The 15905-nt window shown below is 42.7% G+C and overlaps 1 protein-coding gene across 2 annotated transcripts in view; it reads right to left on the reverse strand.

The window, feature by feature from the left end:
- Positions 1 to 1579: 1579 nt before the first annotated feature.
- Positions 1580 to 15905, reverse strand: part of AASDHPPT (aminoadipate-semialdehyde dehydrogenase-phosphopantetheinyl transferase) — a 512586-nt gene continuing 498260 nt past the window's right edge. For both annotated transcript variants that reach the window (XM_069640723.1, XM_069640722.1), the window contains one exon: positions 1580 to 1997. In XM_069640723.1, coding sequence (XP_069496824.1) covers positions 1830 to 1997 — 168 coding nt within the window. In that variant the 3' untranslated portion in view covers positions 1580 to 1829. The remainder of the gene's footprint in view (positions 1998 to 15905) is intronic.

Raw genomic sequence — 15905 nt, forward strand, 5'->3', positions numbered from 1 at the left:
TGATGCCACGCTGTTACTTACAGCAGGCAGAAAGCTGCTGTAGCAGAGCACAGTTTTCGTATGGAGGCTAACAAAAAGAGACCAGCTGGTGCTGGAGGTCTCATGGCTGTTACTACAATTCCACTAACCCACCAGGAACACAAAGAAGGAAATACACCATTGAATCCCAAACTTACCACAACACCATCTTGGAATACAAACAGAAAGATTGCTCTGTTTCAGACGCCAATCTCGAGGCGCAGCAAGTCCACATGCGGGAAGTGGGTGGGGTTAGTCTCCTTTTGAAGACTTTCAATAGGTAAATACACATTCTAGGAGGGGAAGACAGAATAGGATTGGCTAAGGAAGGTTGGCAAATCAGGACAGAGGGAGGGAGAGTTAAGCAAGGGACAGGAAGAAGAAAAAGTGGGTTGTTCGGGTTCGTTCACAGGAAATGAGGTGGTGGACCATGAGGCCAGCAGGAGGAAAGAAGGAATGGCAGCTTGTGGAGCAGATTTGCACAGCAGGTGAGGTATTGGTTCAGGAGTGAAAGTGGTTCTGCAGTGCAAGTGTACATATTTGTGTGATACAAGTGCATATAGAGAGGGCCGAGTAAGGTGTGAATGTGAGAAAACTGGTACTGTGTGAAAGGAGGGTGGCTGAGTAGTAGTGGTCAGAGGAGTAGTAGTAGTGTTGGGAGGAGGAGTAGTACCGTGGTGGCAGGAGGAAAGAGTAGTGGTAGAATGAGTAGAGTCATGGTGGGGGATTAACGTGGTTGGAGAATATTAGTGGGATTAGGAGAGTAGTAGTGATAGGAGGCGAGGAGTAGCATAGAAGATGGGAGCAGGAATGCGCAGGGGGAGTAGTGGAGTGCGATAAGAAGTAACATCAAAGGGTGGAGTTGAAAGCTAAGAGAAGGGAACCCTCAGAAGGACAGAAGAGTAGTGGGTGGCAGAAGGTGCGACAGTAAGAGTAGAGAACGGAAGAGATAAGCATGGGCATGAATGAACAAGCCTGAATTCCACTGAGAAAGTGCAAGGCACTTCAAAAATCCCTATAAAACAAGAACATCTGGCTACAGTAGGGAAAGGTGAAAATTGTATTTCCGCTCTCTACTGTAACTAAGCTTTGTTCACTGTCTGTAACTAGCATCAAGATGCACATGGGCTGTTATGCGCTTAATAAATATGAATACATTTTAAAAAGTAACAAGTCCCAGAGGGAGATTAGAGAGCCCTGGTTTTAGGGAGAACATCGATAGTCTAAGCCAGGAATTAGACAGCAGGGGTTACCGTTCCGTAGCACTAATCAGGGTGATGGACCCCTCGGTTAGAGTGGCGATCCCATGGGAAATGAGAGCGGTATGGCACGAAGGGTCACAAAAATGTTATTAAAAAAACAGTTGAACTGTCACCAAGTTTTCATGTGACACTTGCTTTGTAGTCACTTAATTTTTGCTTGCTATTCTAAATGTACACATATTTGGTGGAATGTGGCTTTCATCAGGTGATCAGACTTTCTGGATCAGATGCAGTCTTGCTGCAGATGCATTAATTGGTTTTGATTAAAACAAGATCAATAAATTAACAATTCAAAAAAGTTACGAGTGCGCCACTGTAAAGTTATTTAATATTTTTCTGGACTTCAGTTTGAGGTGTTAACCTGGAATGCTTCAAAGCGTCATTTCAATGGCTTTCATGCACATGATGTGATACGCTCGACCTTAAATCTGCTTGTTCGAAAATGAGGCACGTCTAACATCACTGATTGTTCAGCATTTTAGGGGTCTGTAAACCTTCCCATGCAACAAAAAGTCTTCAGAAATGTGGACTTTGCTTCATGCAAACTCATTATGTTGAATGAGCTCCTTGTCGGGACGGTGTCTCCTGCTTCGAAATGAAGCTTTCCCAATACGGTGGATCTTCAGGGTACATTGGAACAGCAGATGCCACTAAGTCATCAAAAGACAGCAGAGTAAACTGTTTTTTAATTCTGTCAGCATCTCCTTCATGCATCAGCTGAAACAAATAATATACATAATCAATGATCAGGGTGCAGGCTTTGGACAGACATTGCTAAGAATCATTTTCTTTATTTTCCATTTACTGAGAGTTTATCAGTTGCAAAACATTGGTTACTTTAAAAACATCTCACTGATATGCGGTACATTTAAATAAATAAATGTCCTTTCTATACACAGACAACAGCTGCCTTACAAACTACACATCAGTGCACTGGTCATATGAACAAATATAAATCATGACAAAAAACATATGTATACAATGATTTCCACCTATTGTTTTCTCTCTCACACACAGGACTGACTAGTTGGCTATTGTTTTAGAATCTCTATTCTTGAGCATTTATTTATGAGCCACCTTCTGAGGCAGTATCTAAAAAAAATCTTTTTCTACTGCTGTATTTTTTGCAGTGAACTGTTGTTTTAGTAGTATAATATGGGTCGACACCCTGTGTTTCGTCCTTCTGGGCGTTCTTGGTTGCTCTAGATTATGATGGCCTTCCTCAGGAAAGATATATTACTCAGTATGCCCACCTATGGGATCCTGTGTACCATGTCTTTATTTCTGCATGCCAAATCTGTTTCTCGCTTCATATGTGAGGCAGTCTATTTTTTCCATTTCATGCAATTTTTTTTGAGGGATAAGGATACGGTACCCATTGCCAGCGTTTGAATTGCAACTCATGCTGTGAATATCCTGTGCGTGAGTTTGACGGGTCAGCTGAAACAAATACTAATTGAATAAACATGAACTGAAGCCTGTCATTAAATAAAACTTTATATTTTTGAGATGCCCCTCTAAAGCACTGCCCGCATGAAGCAATGTATACCATGTAATTGGCAAATAGATTAAGAAGCAAAGAGTGCACCTCACAACATACTTTATGTTAAACTGTACATGTAGTGGGTTCCTATTTTGTGTTCTTTTCATTATCCGCAATTCAAATTATGTAGGCACATGACCGTTTCAACAATATCGGGTGTAAAACTCAAATGCAGACAATATTCTTACAAAGAGCAACAGTACCATAATATCGCAGACATCACCATATTGTACACCTATGGAACAGGTACAGAGGAAGCACTTGGAAGGAAGTGTAATAGAAGTTTTAGAAGTGACACCTCACATGCTATACTGTAAAGATTTATTCATAAACCACCACAGCTGTATTTATAAATTTCATATTGTGCAAGTGCCCTCTGCTTCATGGTACTTTCAAGTGGTGGCTGACAGGGTGAGGTATGGTTTCAGGCCAGGTAGATGACTATACTGCTGTGGAAAAAAGTTTGATTTCAGATCTTCCTGAAACTTAAAGTCGTCGTTGATGTAAAGGGATAGGGGTGAAACGACTAGCCTTAGGAGTTGCTGCAAAGATTCTTTTTATTCCATCAGTCAGAGAGACTTTTTAGAGGCCCACCTTGCATGTCTGGTTGGTTGATATGACACAGCAAATAACATAAATAGGCAAATGTGTGCCTCTTATGGGCTTTATAGTCAAGGTCGATTATTTTTAAGACAAGCCTAACTCGACTTCACCTCTAGCAAATGCAGTGTTTTCAATGCCTGTGCTATTCGTTCAGCCTTACGAGGCAATGTTTCAGGTAACTAATTTACTGTAAGTGTGGATATTGTTTGCTTTCATGTACCCAATATTTTCCATGTGCTCAACGGACTAACGAGGTAAGCCACTTTGTGATCTCGCATAGTTCGTGAACTATCTGTAATCTGTAGTTGAAGTGTGTAAGGGAATTTCCCCCTCCTGACCACAGCAAGTCTTAAATCAATATAAACTGTGCAATTTACATCACTTTTCCCACATAAATTAACTAAATAAAGTGTTTTATAGGTGGCTATAAGAGCACTCATAAACCAAACCAAGACTTCAAGAGCTGCCATAGTACCTACCATGTGCAGTGAAAAATGTGTATGTACCTAATGAAAGCTTTGGGTGCCCAGTATAAACAAAGGGCTTAGTTGTGATTATTAATTTGTCAAGTGGCAAACACTGGCCCCGAGGCAATGCACGATATGTTCTATGCACTGAGGAAAAACCCCTAAAAAAACATCTGCAACAAAGAACAAAACCAGGATTGGTGTACATATCAAAATATTCGATACAAAGATGAAAAAACAAAGGTACCATTCAGAAGTAGTGGAACATCTGTTTCAAGAATGTCCGAATTTTGCATATAACCTCAGTGCAAATTTTAGAGACCGCTTGGTCAACATTGACCCTGATAGGAGACCGATGTTACAGAATGAAGAGACAGGCACTTTCCCATGCATGCACTGCAACAATTGCAGTATTGTTATCAGAGGCAATTTTGTGTACCACCCGAGAACTGGTGAAAAGATACTTCTACACAATCATGCTGCCTGTGACACAAAAAATAAATGTAATGTATGCAATTAAATGCCCTTGTGGCATTTGTTTCAGGGGACAATCTTCACGCCCATGTAGGTTCCGTTGGAACGAGCACAGATTAAACATCAGAACCAAGAAGGAGAAGTGAGCAGTATTAAGACACTGGGTGATGAAATAACATAATATCATACAGATTTGTTTCTACTTCCTTCATAAATCATGAGGATTGTCATTTCCTTTGCTATCTTTAATATGACCATCGAACATTTTAACGTTGTGAATCTATATTACCTGGCACAGGATATCGCCCACTTCATACAGAACATATTTTGACCCATTTTTGATACAACGCTATGGGTTCATTTTGCATACTTTGACATCTACACAGGTTCAACCTAATACTTACTTGCATTTAATATCCTGTTAGCCTCTTGACAAGATACACAATACAGACAGTTATGGGTGATCAACCTTCCTGAGTAACTATTTCCTGATACACAACATATCTACATCGAAAAAAGGATTTATTAACTAGGTTTTGTGTAATGATCATAGAATAGGGACGCTCCTCGTATAATAATTTGTTTGTATACCAGCAAACACTTTTGTGGTGTTATTTCTCAGTTTAACGTTTAAAAATGTTTGCTCAGTATCTCATTTTACACAGTTTATGTAGCTATGTTTCGATAGACATTATATAAAGATCAAAAAAGAAGTTATGAACATACTGTGTAGGCACACTCGTCATATAAGATTTTGTTTGTATGCCAGCTCCATTGTTCTGTTATTTTTCAGTTTATACATTGTTTTTGCCATTTTGCTCACTATCCTATTCTAGGCAGTTTAAGATATGGATGAGGGAGCACTATATGGCACGTTCATGGAAACCAAAATACTTTCAATATAAATAGAAACTCCCTTGAATGTTATTCTTACTGCAGCATAATTAATACATGGGACAGTGTATTCCATATGTTTGTTCTAGGTTGTAAACCTCACACATCCCATTATTGGGCGGTTATAGAGTGGTTCAGGTAGGATTCACCATTATTACCATTTCACTGATTGATTGTTATTGCTCCAGGTTAACCACAGACATTTAGCAACTTATTTTCCTCTTCACTGAAGATTTCGGGAGAAACACTATGGACAGAGGTACCCAAGGAGCATTCCCCATATAAAAATATATACAAATATTTGTCCGTCACATTTTATTATCACTTATGGTTATGCCATGACGCTATATGCTTGATGACTAATGACTTTTCATCCTTTTCTTGTTTTCTTTTCCCTTTTTTGATTTTAACTTTGGATGTATTTTTGCATTGCACTATAGTAGTATTACCTGGCTTATTGCTGTTTTGATGACCTATATTCAAATGCCTGTATTACTTGGCTGATTGATGATCAACCTATCTTGATTATCATATGAGGTTACATTTTTTGCCCTGACAACAGACTCATGTCCGAAATGCATGCGCTGGCAAAATTGCATGAGCGGTGTCTGTTCTCTCTCACATAGAAAAGATGTATTATAGATGAATCCGACTACATTATGAACTATTGAGTTTATCATATATATATATATATATTCTTTAACAAAATCCGTGTAGTCGAGCTTGAATAGCCTTATTGTGAGCACACAGATCTCTGGAATATTGTTCAGGGTTTCTTCTTTGCAACCAAAAGGAGTGTGCCAGAAAACATGCTAATAAGTGTTCATGTGACACCAACATTAACTAAATCAGAGCCATGGGGAACATGCCTCTTTCAATGTGTGCGTCAGTAGAACAATTGCCTCAGAATTGCTGCATCATCAGAATGCCTGTGCCATGGCTTACCAACAACATTGCCTTGCCTTGTGATTAGAGCATTGACAAGTATTAATAACTAGCCTTACAGAAAGGCTGAGGAGCAGAGATTTTATTCCTTAAAAACAAGCAAATGCTCCCATCTAAATAGAGAGTACAAATATGCCCAACACAGAAAAGAAACTATGGACAAATATTGTTCTGGTCAGTGGTACTAGCAGAGCAGAGGCACTTGCAGGAGTTCGAGTAATTTTACAACCAGAACGGAAGAGGACAATTTATTTTTTAGTTGGCATGAATTAGCATGTGAAAAGAAGGATGCATTACAAAAATATATGTTACTGAGTTCAATATATTAGCACTCGCTAAAAAGTACCACCATTGGCAATATGAATTACATTGTCCTCCATGGGAAATCATCAAAAGTCACATTTTAAAGATATTCACACTTCAAACTTTTACCCAGAGGCATGCCTGTAATCCGGTCATAAAAAAGTGAAATGAATGGGCATATAATCTGGCCCATAAATCCTTTGATCATCCCTTCCAAAGCAAATATGAGCCTAGCTGATGTCAGCGTGACTGCCCCTCAAACAAAACCACATAAGCTAATAACTCTGCACAGCTCAGAGATATACCACGTGAAATACATTCTCCTGTGACTAGGGGTCCTTCTTCTGCAATTTAGGGTTAAAAATTAAACAAGTTGGTGGAGATGAAAGAGTCTCTAAGCAAACAGTTCCCTAGACTCTTAGTAGAGGCTACTGCCTTATAAATGAAATTAAACAGCTAGTTTCCTTCACTGTACTTTAGGACAGAAACATCTAATTTGGACTTTCTAAGTGTTTAATTTGTCCTTCACCTCCAATGTATGTGCTTCTGTGCCCCACTAATCACACACAACCATCCACCCCACTCAACCCCAATCCTGAGCTGGCCTCCAATACTAGTTGACAATGCTCAGTAAAACGTGAGGTAGGTTCCTTTGTGGATTGTAACAGTAAACTACTTACAGAGACATGTTTGTAATCCACATAGTGTAAAAGTGAAGCGTAAAACTAAGGTGCGCCTCACTTCCACACTCTGGGATATTAGTTTCTTTTAGAGGCACGGTAGGGGCACCAAGTGGAACTAACATTTGCACCATACATTCCGCCTCCACCTTGAAAGAACACATGGTTTTATGTCTGCATGAGACTTACAGGCAGGTGTAAAACAAAGGGCTTTCAAAAGAATCTGTCTGTTTTTAGAACCCGCTAAAACTAGGAGAATTCCACAGGGATCCATTGACTGTCAGCTGTAGTGTGAAACAAAGCTGTAATAGCGATTTTGCATGTTTTAACACCTTTGTTTTACATTTTGCCTGACTTGTGGAAAAAGTCATGGTGGGGGAACCTACAACACACATTTGCAAATGTAAGTGGGTCCAATCCACACAATTTCTGTGCACGCAAATAAATATTTAAAAACTCGCTATCCATGATATTATGGGGCACAATTATTTCACATCCTTTTCTTCTCCCTTATGTTTGTAATTAGGGAAATGGCCAGTGCAGGTAGTGTCTATCTATATAGGTGTTGTGAATCATATGCCTGAAGTCTGAGTGTTTCAAACGTCAGACTTGCATTTCCCAGGTCCGGTTGTTGAGGAATGATTTGGGCTTTGTTTCCCCACAGTTAGCATGGTGTCTATGAGTAATCCGGTGTGGGTGCAGCATTGCATTTGGGGTTTTGACGGACTGGCTAACGGATGGACGTTTTCTGGAATTGGTTGGCTGCTTTGTGTGCATTAAGGAAGAAGAGATGTCTCCTAGTCTGCCTGTCCATATGAGCATCATGAGTGAAGGTTAGAATATAGGTGAATTATGGCGCAAATGCTGGCAAACACCTGGGGATTACACGTTCTTCTCCCCTCCCCACCAAACATACACTAGAATTGACTTGCTGCTGGTCTCGGAGGAGGTAGGGGGAGAGTTTGGAAACCCTACAGTCTGGTCAGATCATGAGCTCCTCGTTATGGAATGGCGGTTGCAAGCCAACGTGGAATCACATAGGTGGCGCTGTAATGATACCCTCATGAGGGACCAGGTGTTTAGGGAATTCCTTAGGAACGAAATAAAAGCCTTCTTCCTATCGAACGACACAGGGGAGGTCCCAATGGTTTCAGTCTGGGAGGCAGTGAGGGCCACCTTCAGGGGTCTCCTCATTGCAGAGGGTTCGAGTAAGAAGCGAGAGAGGGCCCTGATAGAATCCAGACTCCGGGAAGACCTGCGGGCCATGAGGGCACAGCTCACCAAGGGAAACATAGAGCGCGAAAACCTCCTGAGTGAAATGAGAGAGAAGAGACAGGCTCTGCATACAATCCTGATTGGAGAGGTAGTTAAAAAAAATGAGATACACGAAGCAGAGATACTACGAGAGGGGCGACAGGGTTGGGACTCTTCTGGCACATATGGGAAACAGGGCGGACAGACACATAGAAAAGGTCAAGGACGGGGCGGGTAACACCCAGATAAAAACTGAACACATAGCCGAATCATTCGCTGCCTTTTATAGGTCCCTCTATACCAAACAAGAGGGTGAATCACTGGATGAAATTCGAAAATATCTTGATGACCACCCCCTACCCAAGCTCACAGACCTAGAGAGAGAGACACTGGACAAGGAGATAACGGAGGAGGAGGTGGAAGAGGCCATCAAAAAGCTTAAAATAGGCAAGACCCCGGGGGAAGATGGGTACACAGCGGATTTCTATAAACAATTCCAGTCCGAACTAACCCAACCACTGACCAAATTATTTAACCAAATCAAAACCTTAGAATCCATTCCACCGACATTCCTGCAGGCCATAATCACAGTTATCCCTAAGCCGGGCAGAGACCCAGCGGAGTGTGGCTCATATAGGCCCATCTCGCTCCTGAACACAGATGCCAAGATCTTGACCGGGATCCTGGCGACACGTCTAGAAAGGTGTCTCCCCCGGCTGATACATCCCGATCATGTAGGCTTCGTAGTAAATAGACAAGGAGCGGATAGTATGTGCAAAACCCTGCACATATTGAGCTCAAATGGAGTGAAATCCGACGGTGCCCTTCTCCTGTCTCTAGACGAGGAGAAGCCATTTGACAGGGTGAGCTGGGCCTTCATGGAGGGGGTTCTATCGTCCTTGGGGATGGGACCCAGGTGGCGGGGATGGATGACGGCCCTCTACTCCCGCCCTTCCGCTAAAGTGGTGGTCAATGGAAGAGAGTCAGAGTCCTTTCCTTTAGAGAGAGGCACAAGCAGGGATGCCCATTGTCCCCCCTCATATACGCCCTGGTGACGGAACCTTGGGCTATAGCAATCAGGACTAACGATCAGGTCCAGGGTGTTAAAATGGGGGGAACTGACTACAAAATAACCCTGTTTGCCGACAATGTCCTCCTGTATCTCTCTAAACCATCCCAAGCTGTCCCAGAGGTTTTGAATAGTCTGGAGCGATATGGTTCCCTGGCAGGCTACAGGGTCAATGTAGTTAAATCAGTAGCGTTCCCGGCAGGCCAGCTCAACGATACTTAGAGACAATACATCGATAACCTTCCGTTTTGTAAATGTACAGAGGGACACTCTCACCTGGGGATCTCTTCAAAGTAAACTACCTGCCCCTATGGAGGTCGATCAAACACGAACTGGGACGCTTTTCAAAATCCGGCCGCTCATGGATGGCTCGCCTCAATGCCATCAAAATGGTAATCCTCCCAAAATTCTTGTATCTGTTTCAAATGCTGCCAACCCAGATACCAAACCCATTTTGGAGATCAAGCGGGCCCTTCTCCGTTATCTATGGGCCGGACAATCCCATAGAATCGCTTACGACACTCTCACAAGACCCAAAGATGAGGGTGGGGTTGGTTTCCCCGATCTTGACACCTATTATAAGGCGTCACAATTGCGCGTCCTTGTTGACCACTTGATGGCTGGCCCAAAGAAACAATGGGTAACATTAGATATCACACTCTTCTAGCCAGTCACATTGGACGAGTGGCTATGGGTCCCCAAGACATCCATTCCAAGAAGGGTTCTGAAACATCCAGTGTTGGGAGTGCTGTGGTCCATTTGGCAGGAAGGGGGTTACCTGAGATGGCTCACAACGTGGCCCTCACCTTTGAGCTGCATCTGGGCTCCACCACTTTGGGAAGGGATCAACGAACCACTAGCCTTCCAGCAATGGTATGAGCTGTGTCTTTGTAGGGCCGGACAGCTTTGGGTGGATGGGGTGTTTATTTCTCTTGGTGACTTGAAGGACGCCCTAGGCCTCCCTAACCTCTCCCCCTTTCGAGATCTACAGCTCAAGGGTGCCCTTACCGAGAACAGATGGGGAAACACACTTAGACGGGACCTAACCGATTTTGAGAAATTCCTCATAACACACAAAGGTACCAAGGGGGTGATATCGCGGCTTTATAGCTTCTTGCTGTTCTCTACCCAACGGGACCCCCCATCTTCCCAAGTACAATGGGGGAAGGACCTAGGCACCCCATAACGGAAAAAAGATGGACCAAGATCTGTAGGCAGGCACACCGTTCCACAACTGCACCCCAATACCGCCACCAGGCCCTGAAGTTGATACACAGATGGCACTACCCCCCACAAAGGATAGCCAGAATGAGAAAAGGTTACGACCCCCACTGCTGGAAATGCCATGTTGAAAAGGGAGACTATGTCCATATGTGGTGGAAGTGCCAGGTGGCACAAACCTATTGGAGTGAGGTCCTGTCATGGATAAGGGGAGTGGACGGAATGGTGAGAACATTGTCCCCCTGGCTGGTGTTGTTCGGTATTGAGGTAGAGGGGGACCCCAAGGTGAAACATGACCACATGTTGCAGGTCATGCTAGTCGCGGCTAGATGCTGCTGGGCCCAAAAATGGAAATCACCCCGACCTTCTGGGGAGGGGGAGTGGGTAGCGAAAACACAGGCAATCTACGATATGGAGTATTTGACCCACCTGATCGATGAATCCAAATTTAACATCGAGGCCCTATGGCTGCCATTTTTTGACAAATACGGGAAAATAGCCTGAGGCACAAGTAACCATCTCAGACGGTTCTCTTGATGGGAACAATACTATCGGGGCAACCCCTTTGGAGTGGGAGGAGATCAATTGTTACAGGAAATGTGACTCTTATATGTTGGACCTTGTTTTTTGAGCACTGTTTCTCTTTCGGAAGCAACCCTATGCTTGCATTGTATCCTCAGATAATGTGCTGGACCCTGTTGTTGTTATCGACCATTAAACCATGGCGTGGGATGGGGGGGTGGGTGCAGGAGGTGGGGGGGAGGGAAGTTGTGACCTCACCTTGCTATATATGGATGTTTGCATTATTTTTTGCATTATGTCATAATTGTAAAATTCTAATAAAACCAAATTTTCAAAAAAAAAGAATATAGGTGAATAGTGTAATGACGTAAGGCTCAGAGAAGGTTAAGTGTGAGTTTCATGTGCGAGGTAGTTAGGCTTGGTTGAAAGAGGTGGCAAGTTGTTGTCTCCTGTGCTTATTACGAACTTATATGATAGTTAATAACAAACCCTTTTAACTTAACTATTCACCATCGATATGCACCTAATAGGAAATATGTGTGGTGCTGCTGTGTAACAATAATGGGCATGCACAGCTGCTACCGAACACCCCCCAGGCGAGGGACTAATGCAGAGTACACAATCCCTCTCAACACAGGGACTTCCTTAGGGGCGCAAGGAACAGCGCCCCCTAACACATGCTTGAACATTCAAGCTCCTGGGCTGCCTTTGCTATTCCGTGGCGGGTACACGTGGACGAAGTGAACAGGGTTTAGCTCACTACTTGTAAACTTTACTTCCTACAAGTCTTGGCAAGGCAGACAAGGCCAAATTGGGCAGGGATAGAAAGCCAATCCCTGTAGGAGGAGTGGGTTAAAAGAAGAACATAGGAAACAGGAAGAATGGTTTATTAGGGTGAGGTCCAAGAACGGTGAGCTGGAAGACCATGGTACCAGCAGCAGGAAGGAAGGACCAGCGGAGTGTGGAGATGATTTCTGGAGAAGCTGAGGTATTGGCTAGTGAGAGAAAGTGGTACTGCGCTGATAGTGCGTGAAAGTGTGATAAGGCGAGTAAGGAGTGAATGTGCAGTGAATGTGTGAGTGAAAGAGGGTTTCTGAGTTAGAGTTGGTGGGAGTGGTAGTGTGCAGGGAGGAGTTGTCGGTTGTAGGAAGAAATAGTAGAGTGGAGGAGGGAGCTGTAGAGCAGAGGAGGGTGTAGTAGAGTGGAGGAAGGAGAAGTAACATCAAAGGGTGGAGGCAAGGTCTCGAAGGTATGAGACACATCAGGGGCAGAGGAGGAAGAGAGTGGAGGCAGGTGGACTGTGAGAGGGAGTGCAGTAGCAAGGTGAAGGGGGAGAGAGAGGAGAAAGTGAGCGTGAGGGGAAAAGACTGAATGAAGCAGAGTGTCTGCAAGACACACAAATCCTACATCCTTCTAGATCGCTAATCACTGACTAGAGTAGGGAAAGTTAGGACATCCCTGAGGGAGGTTAGTAAGATAAAGCCAAGGGCCTTTAAGTCAACATCTCAGTTCATTTAGCAATTAGCATACAAAGGCTTAAACAATCACGATATACTAACCTGGGGCTAAGGGCGATTGGGCTACATAGGAGGTCCATTGAGACGAGAAACGGGACGGTCATAGAGCCTATTGATATTTTAATAACAACCCTTTAACCGACTCCGAGATTTGGAGTGATTCTTGAGCATTTTACATTGTGTTTAATAACAATTGGGCCGTTAGACCAGATATCTAAATATACATTGCGTTGGTCCATTTAGCAATTAGCATACAAAGGCTGAAACAATCACAATATACTAACCTGGGGCTAAGGGCGATTGGGCTACATAGGAGGTGCATTGAGACGAGAAACGGGACGGTCATAGAGCCTATTGATATTTTAATAACAACCCTTTAACCGACTCCGAGATTTGGAGTGATTCTTGAGCATTTTACATTGTGTTTAATAACAATTGGGCCGTTAGACCAGATATCTAAATATGCATTGCGTTGGTCCAGGAGGAGTCGTCAGGCTCAAGGTTAACATTTCAAGGGTTTTATTTAACAGAAAAAGGAAAAGGCCTATCTGTCTCTATCGCTACAATGGATTTCCCTGCCAACAAACTAAATTGTTTTCTTCCAATTGCAGTATTTATTGGGTTATAGCCGTGCTTATGTCTTTTCACATTACAGACAAACAATATGTCTGCATATGATTAACATAGGAAGCAATCATCATTACAATTCCTTCAATATACCGATTAAAATGTATACAGAAATTGAATGTTATTATTTCAATACTTTCAAAACTTCCGTTGACAACAAAGTTTCCTGCCCAGATACCATTATTTCCCAGAAGGATGGTGACGACAGCCTCCAATCAGTATGAACAAATCTAGAGAATTTCTTAACTCTGAACCCCCAGGTAACCTGACAATCACTCATTACATGTCTTAGGGTCTAAATTCCAGATTTTCCTGCACAATGGACATAAAGTATCTGCATACTCAACTTTATGCATAACATACAGGATTTCTCATGTAGGCAATACGTTGAGGCGGAACCTCAGGAATTCAGCTATCCAGTGTAGATTTGCAAACGCCTTAAATACACTTGTCAATAGCCTTTGGGTTTATCGCAAGATGACAATGACTGAAATAGTGTTGACTTATCCGTTTCATCCATCCTCTGGAGAAGGTGAGGTATTGGATAGTGAGAGAAAGTGGTACTGCGTTGATAGTGCGTGAAAGTGTGGCAAGTGTGATAAGGCGAGTAAGGAGTGAATGTGCAGTGAATGTGTTCTTTCACATTCAACAGTTGTATACCAGGTCATTTTCAGTGCTTTCGCACTCCTGCAAAATGTTTGACAGAAATGTTAGAAATTCATTTAAGAAATGATTTGAGGTCTCTTGTAGCATCACTCTTAAATCTTCATATAAACAGTTCTGCTTAGGAACTAAGATCGTCCTGTTTAGTGATATGACCCTCCAATCTATATGGGATCGCAATGACTGTAAACCCAGTTCATACCTCAAACAGGCTATAGATAGACTCTAAGGCAGGACAAGTACTTGTTTCCAAAGTTTCCCTTCCATCCTTCTTCAATCCATCACTTTTATTAAAGGGTTTGTGTCCAAACCATAAATGAGGGATGGGATTACCTTGCCAATATAGAACTTTATGAATGGAGCCAGTGAGAATTTACATTAAACGTGACTAGGTTTCTTCATTTGGCAACCAAATTGCATAGGTTTACCTTCCATGTTCAAAGTCAAGGACCGCAGCATGGGAAAGAACCTCAATTTGAAGCCCAGGTACAGGATTTACTTAACCACTGGTATCACCTGTTCATTTAACTGCCATGTGAAGGGAGGCGCTCGCTTGAGTGGTCTCAAATTCTATTATCTTTGACTTGGAAGGATTTATCTGCAGATCATTTAGCCTTGCATAAACCCCCAAGACACTTAGCAAATGCTGGAGTCCTGTAGGGGTATAATTAAGCAGCACAATCTCATTGGCGATCCAGTTCATCCTCTCCTTCCCTATTTTTGGACTTGTCAAAGCACAACTATCCAGAGTCTCTGCCACATCAAGGTTGAAGTGGCAGGGGGCAATTACACATCCCTGCTTCACCCCCCTTTCGGTGGTAATCGGATCCGATAAATTGCCCTGCATACCCAACTTTACCTGTAGTTGGGTGTGTTCGTGCAGCTCCACAATGATTGCCAATAACAATATAGGCAATCCCCATTGTTTTAGCTTGCACCATAAATCAGCTCTGTTGATTGGGTCAAAAGCTTGCTATAAGTCAATGCAAGCATCGAATAGAGCCGGTCCTCCTCTCAAAAATTACCTACTGCACACTGTACTCATTACAAGACCATTTAGCGAGGATGAAAGGCCCCTACGGAAACCTATTTGATGTTTGGATAGAATACCCTCTCGTTCCTCTCAGAGCTCTAATTATTTTAATATCACCCCTGCCAAATGTTACTGTCAACGTCCAAAAGGGAGACCGGACGATAATATGTTGGATCTGTCCGATCTCCCTTCTTATAGATTGGAATAATTATGGCCCGTCGGCATGACTCAGGGATATGCGTTGTCTTCACTACTTCCTCAAACAAGAGTACTAATATTCTTGACCACAAATAAGTGTCAGAATTTAATATGTGGTTTTTGGGACCATTGGGACCCGCAACCCTAGAAGTGGAGGATTTTATCAAATCTTTTTGCTCCTTATATCAGCTTTTACAGCCAGAATGCCTGGAGTTTTGTTACAAATTTGAGACAATAGAATTTCGAAAGGCGATTAGGAGACCACCTGCAGGCCGCTCCTCGCCATGACCCGAGGCCCACTGTTCAAATATTGAAAACCCATCTACTCTAAAACTAGATGCCAACCATGTTTCTTGAAATACAATTATGTCATGGTGGTTGAATATTTCCTCCCTGATCGCCTTATTTTTAAATGAACTGGAACACCTTGTGTTACAACCCATTAATTTAAACATCTTATTTACTAAAGGGACTCCTCAGGGAGACCACGTTTCTGGGAGTTCTGGGATAGTATATCTGGAATTAAAGACCACACTTTTGCTCTCGAATTAAGCTGCTGATTTCTATTCTCATGTTATCCTCTATCCTCTTCCTAATATTACTTTCGGACCC

Source organism: Ambystoma mexicanum, chromosome 7q, assembly GCF_040938575.1.
Source record: "Ambystoma mexicanum isolate Mex_15411 chromosome 7q, UKY_AmexF1_1, whole genome shotgun sequence".
NCBI lineage: Eukaryota > Metazoa > Chordata > Amphibia > Caudata > Ambystomatidae > Ambystoma > Ambystoma mexicanum.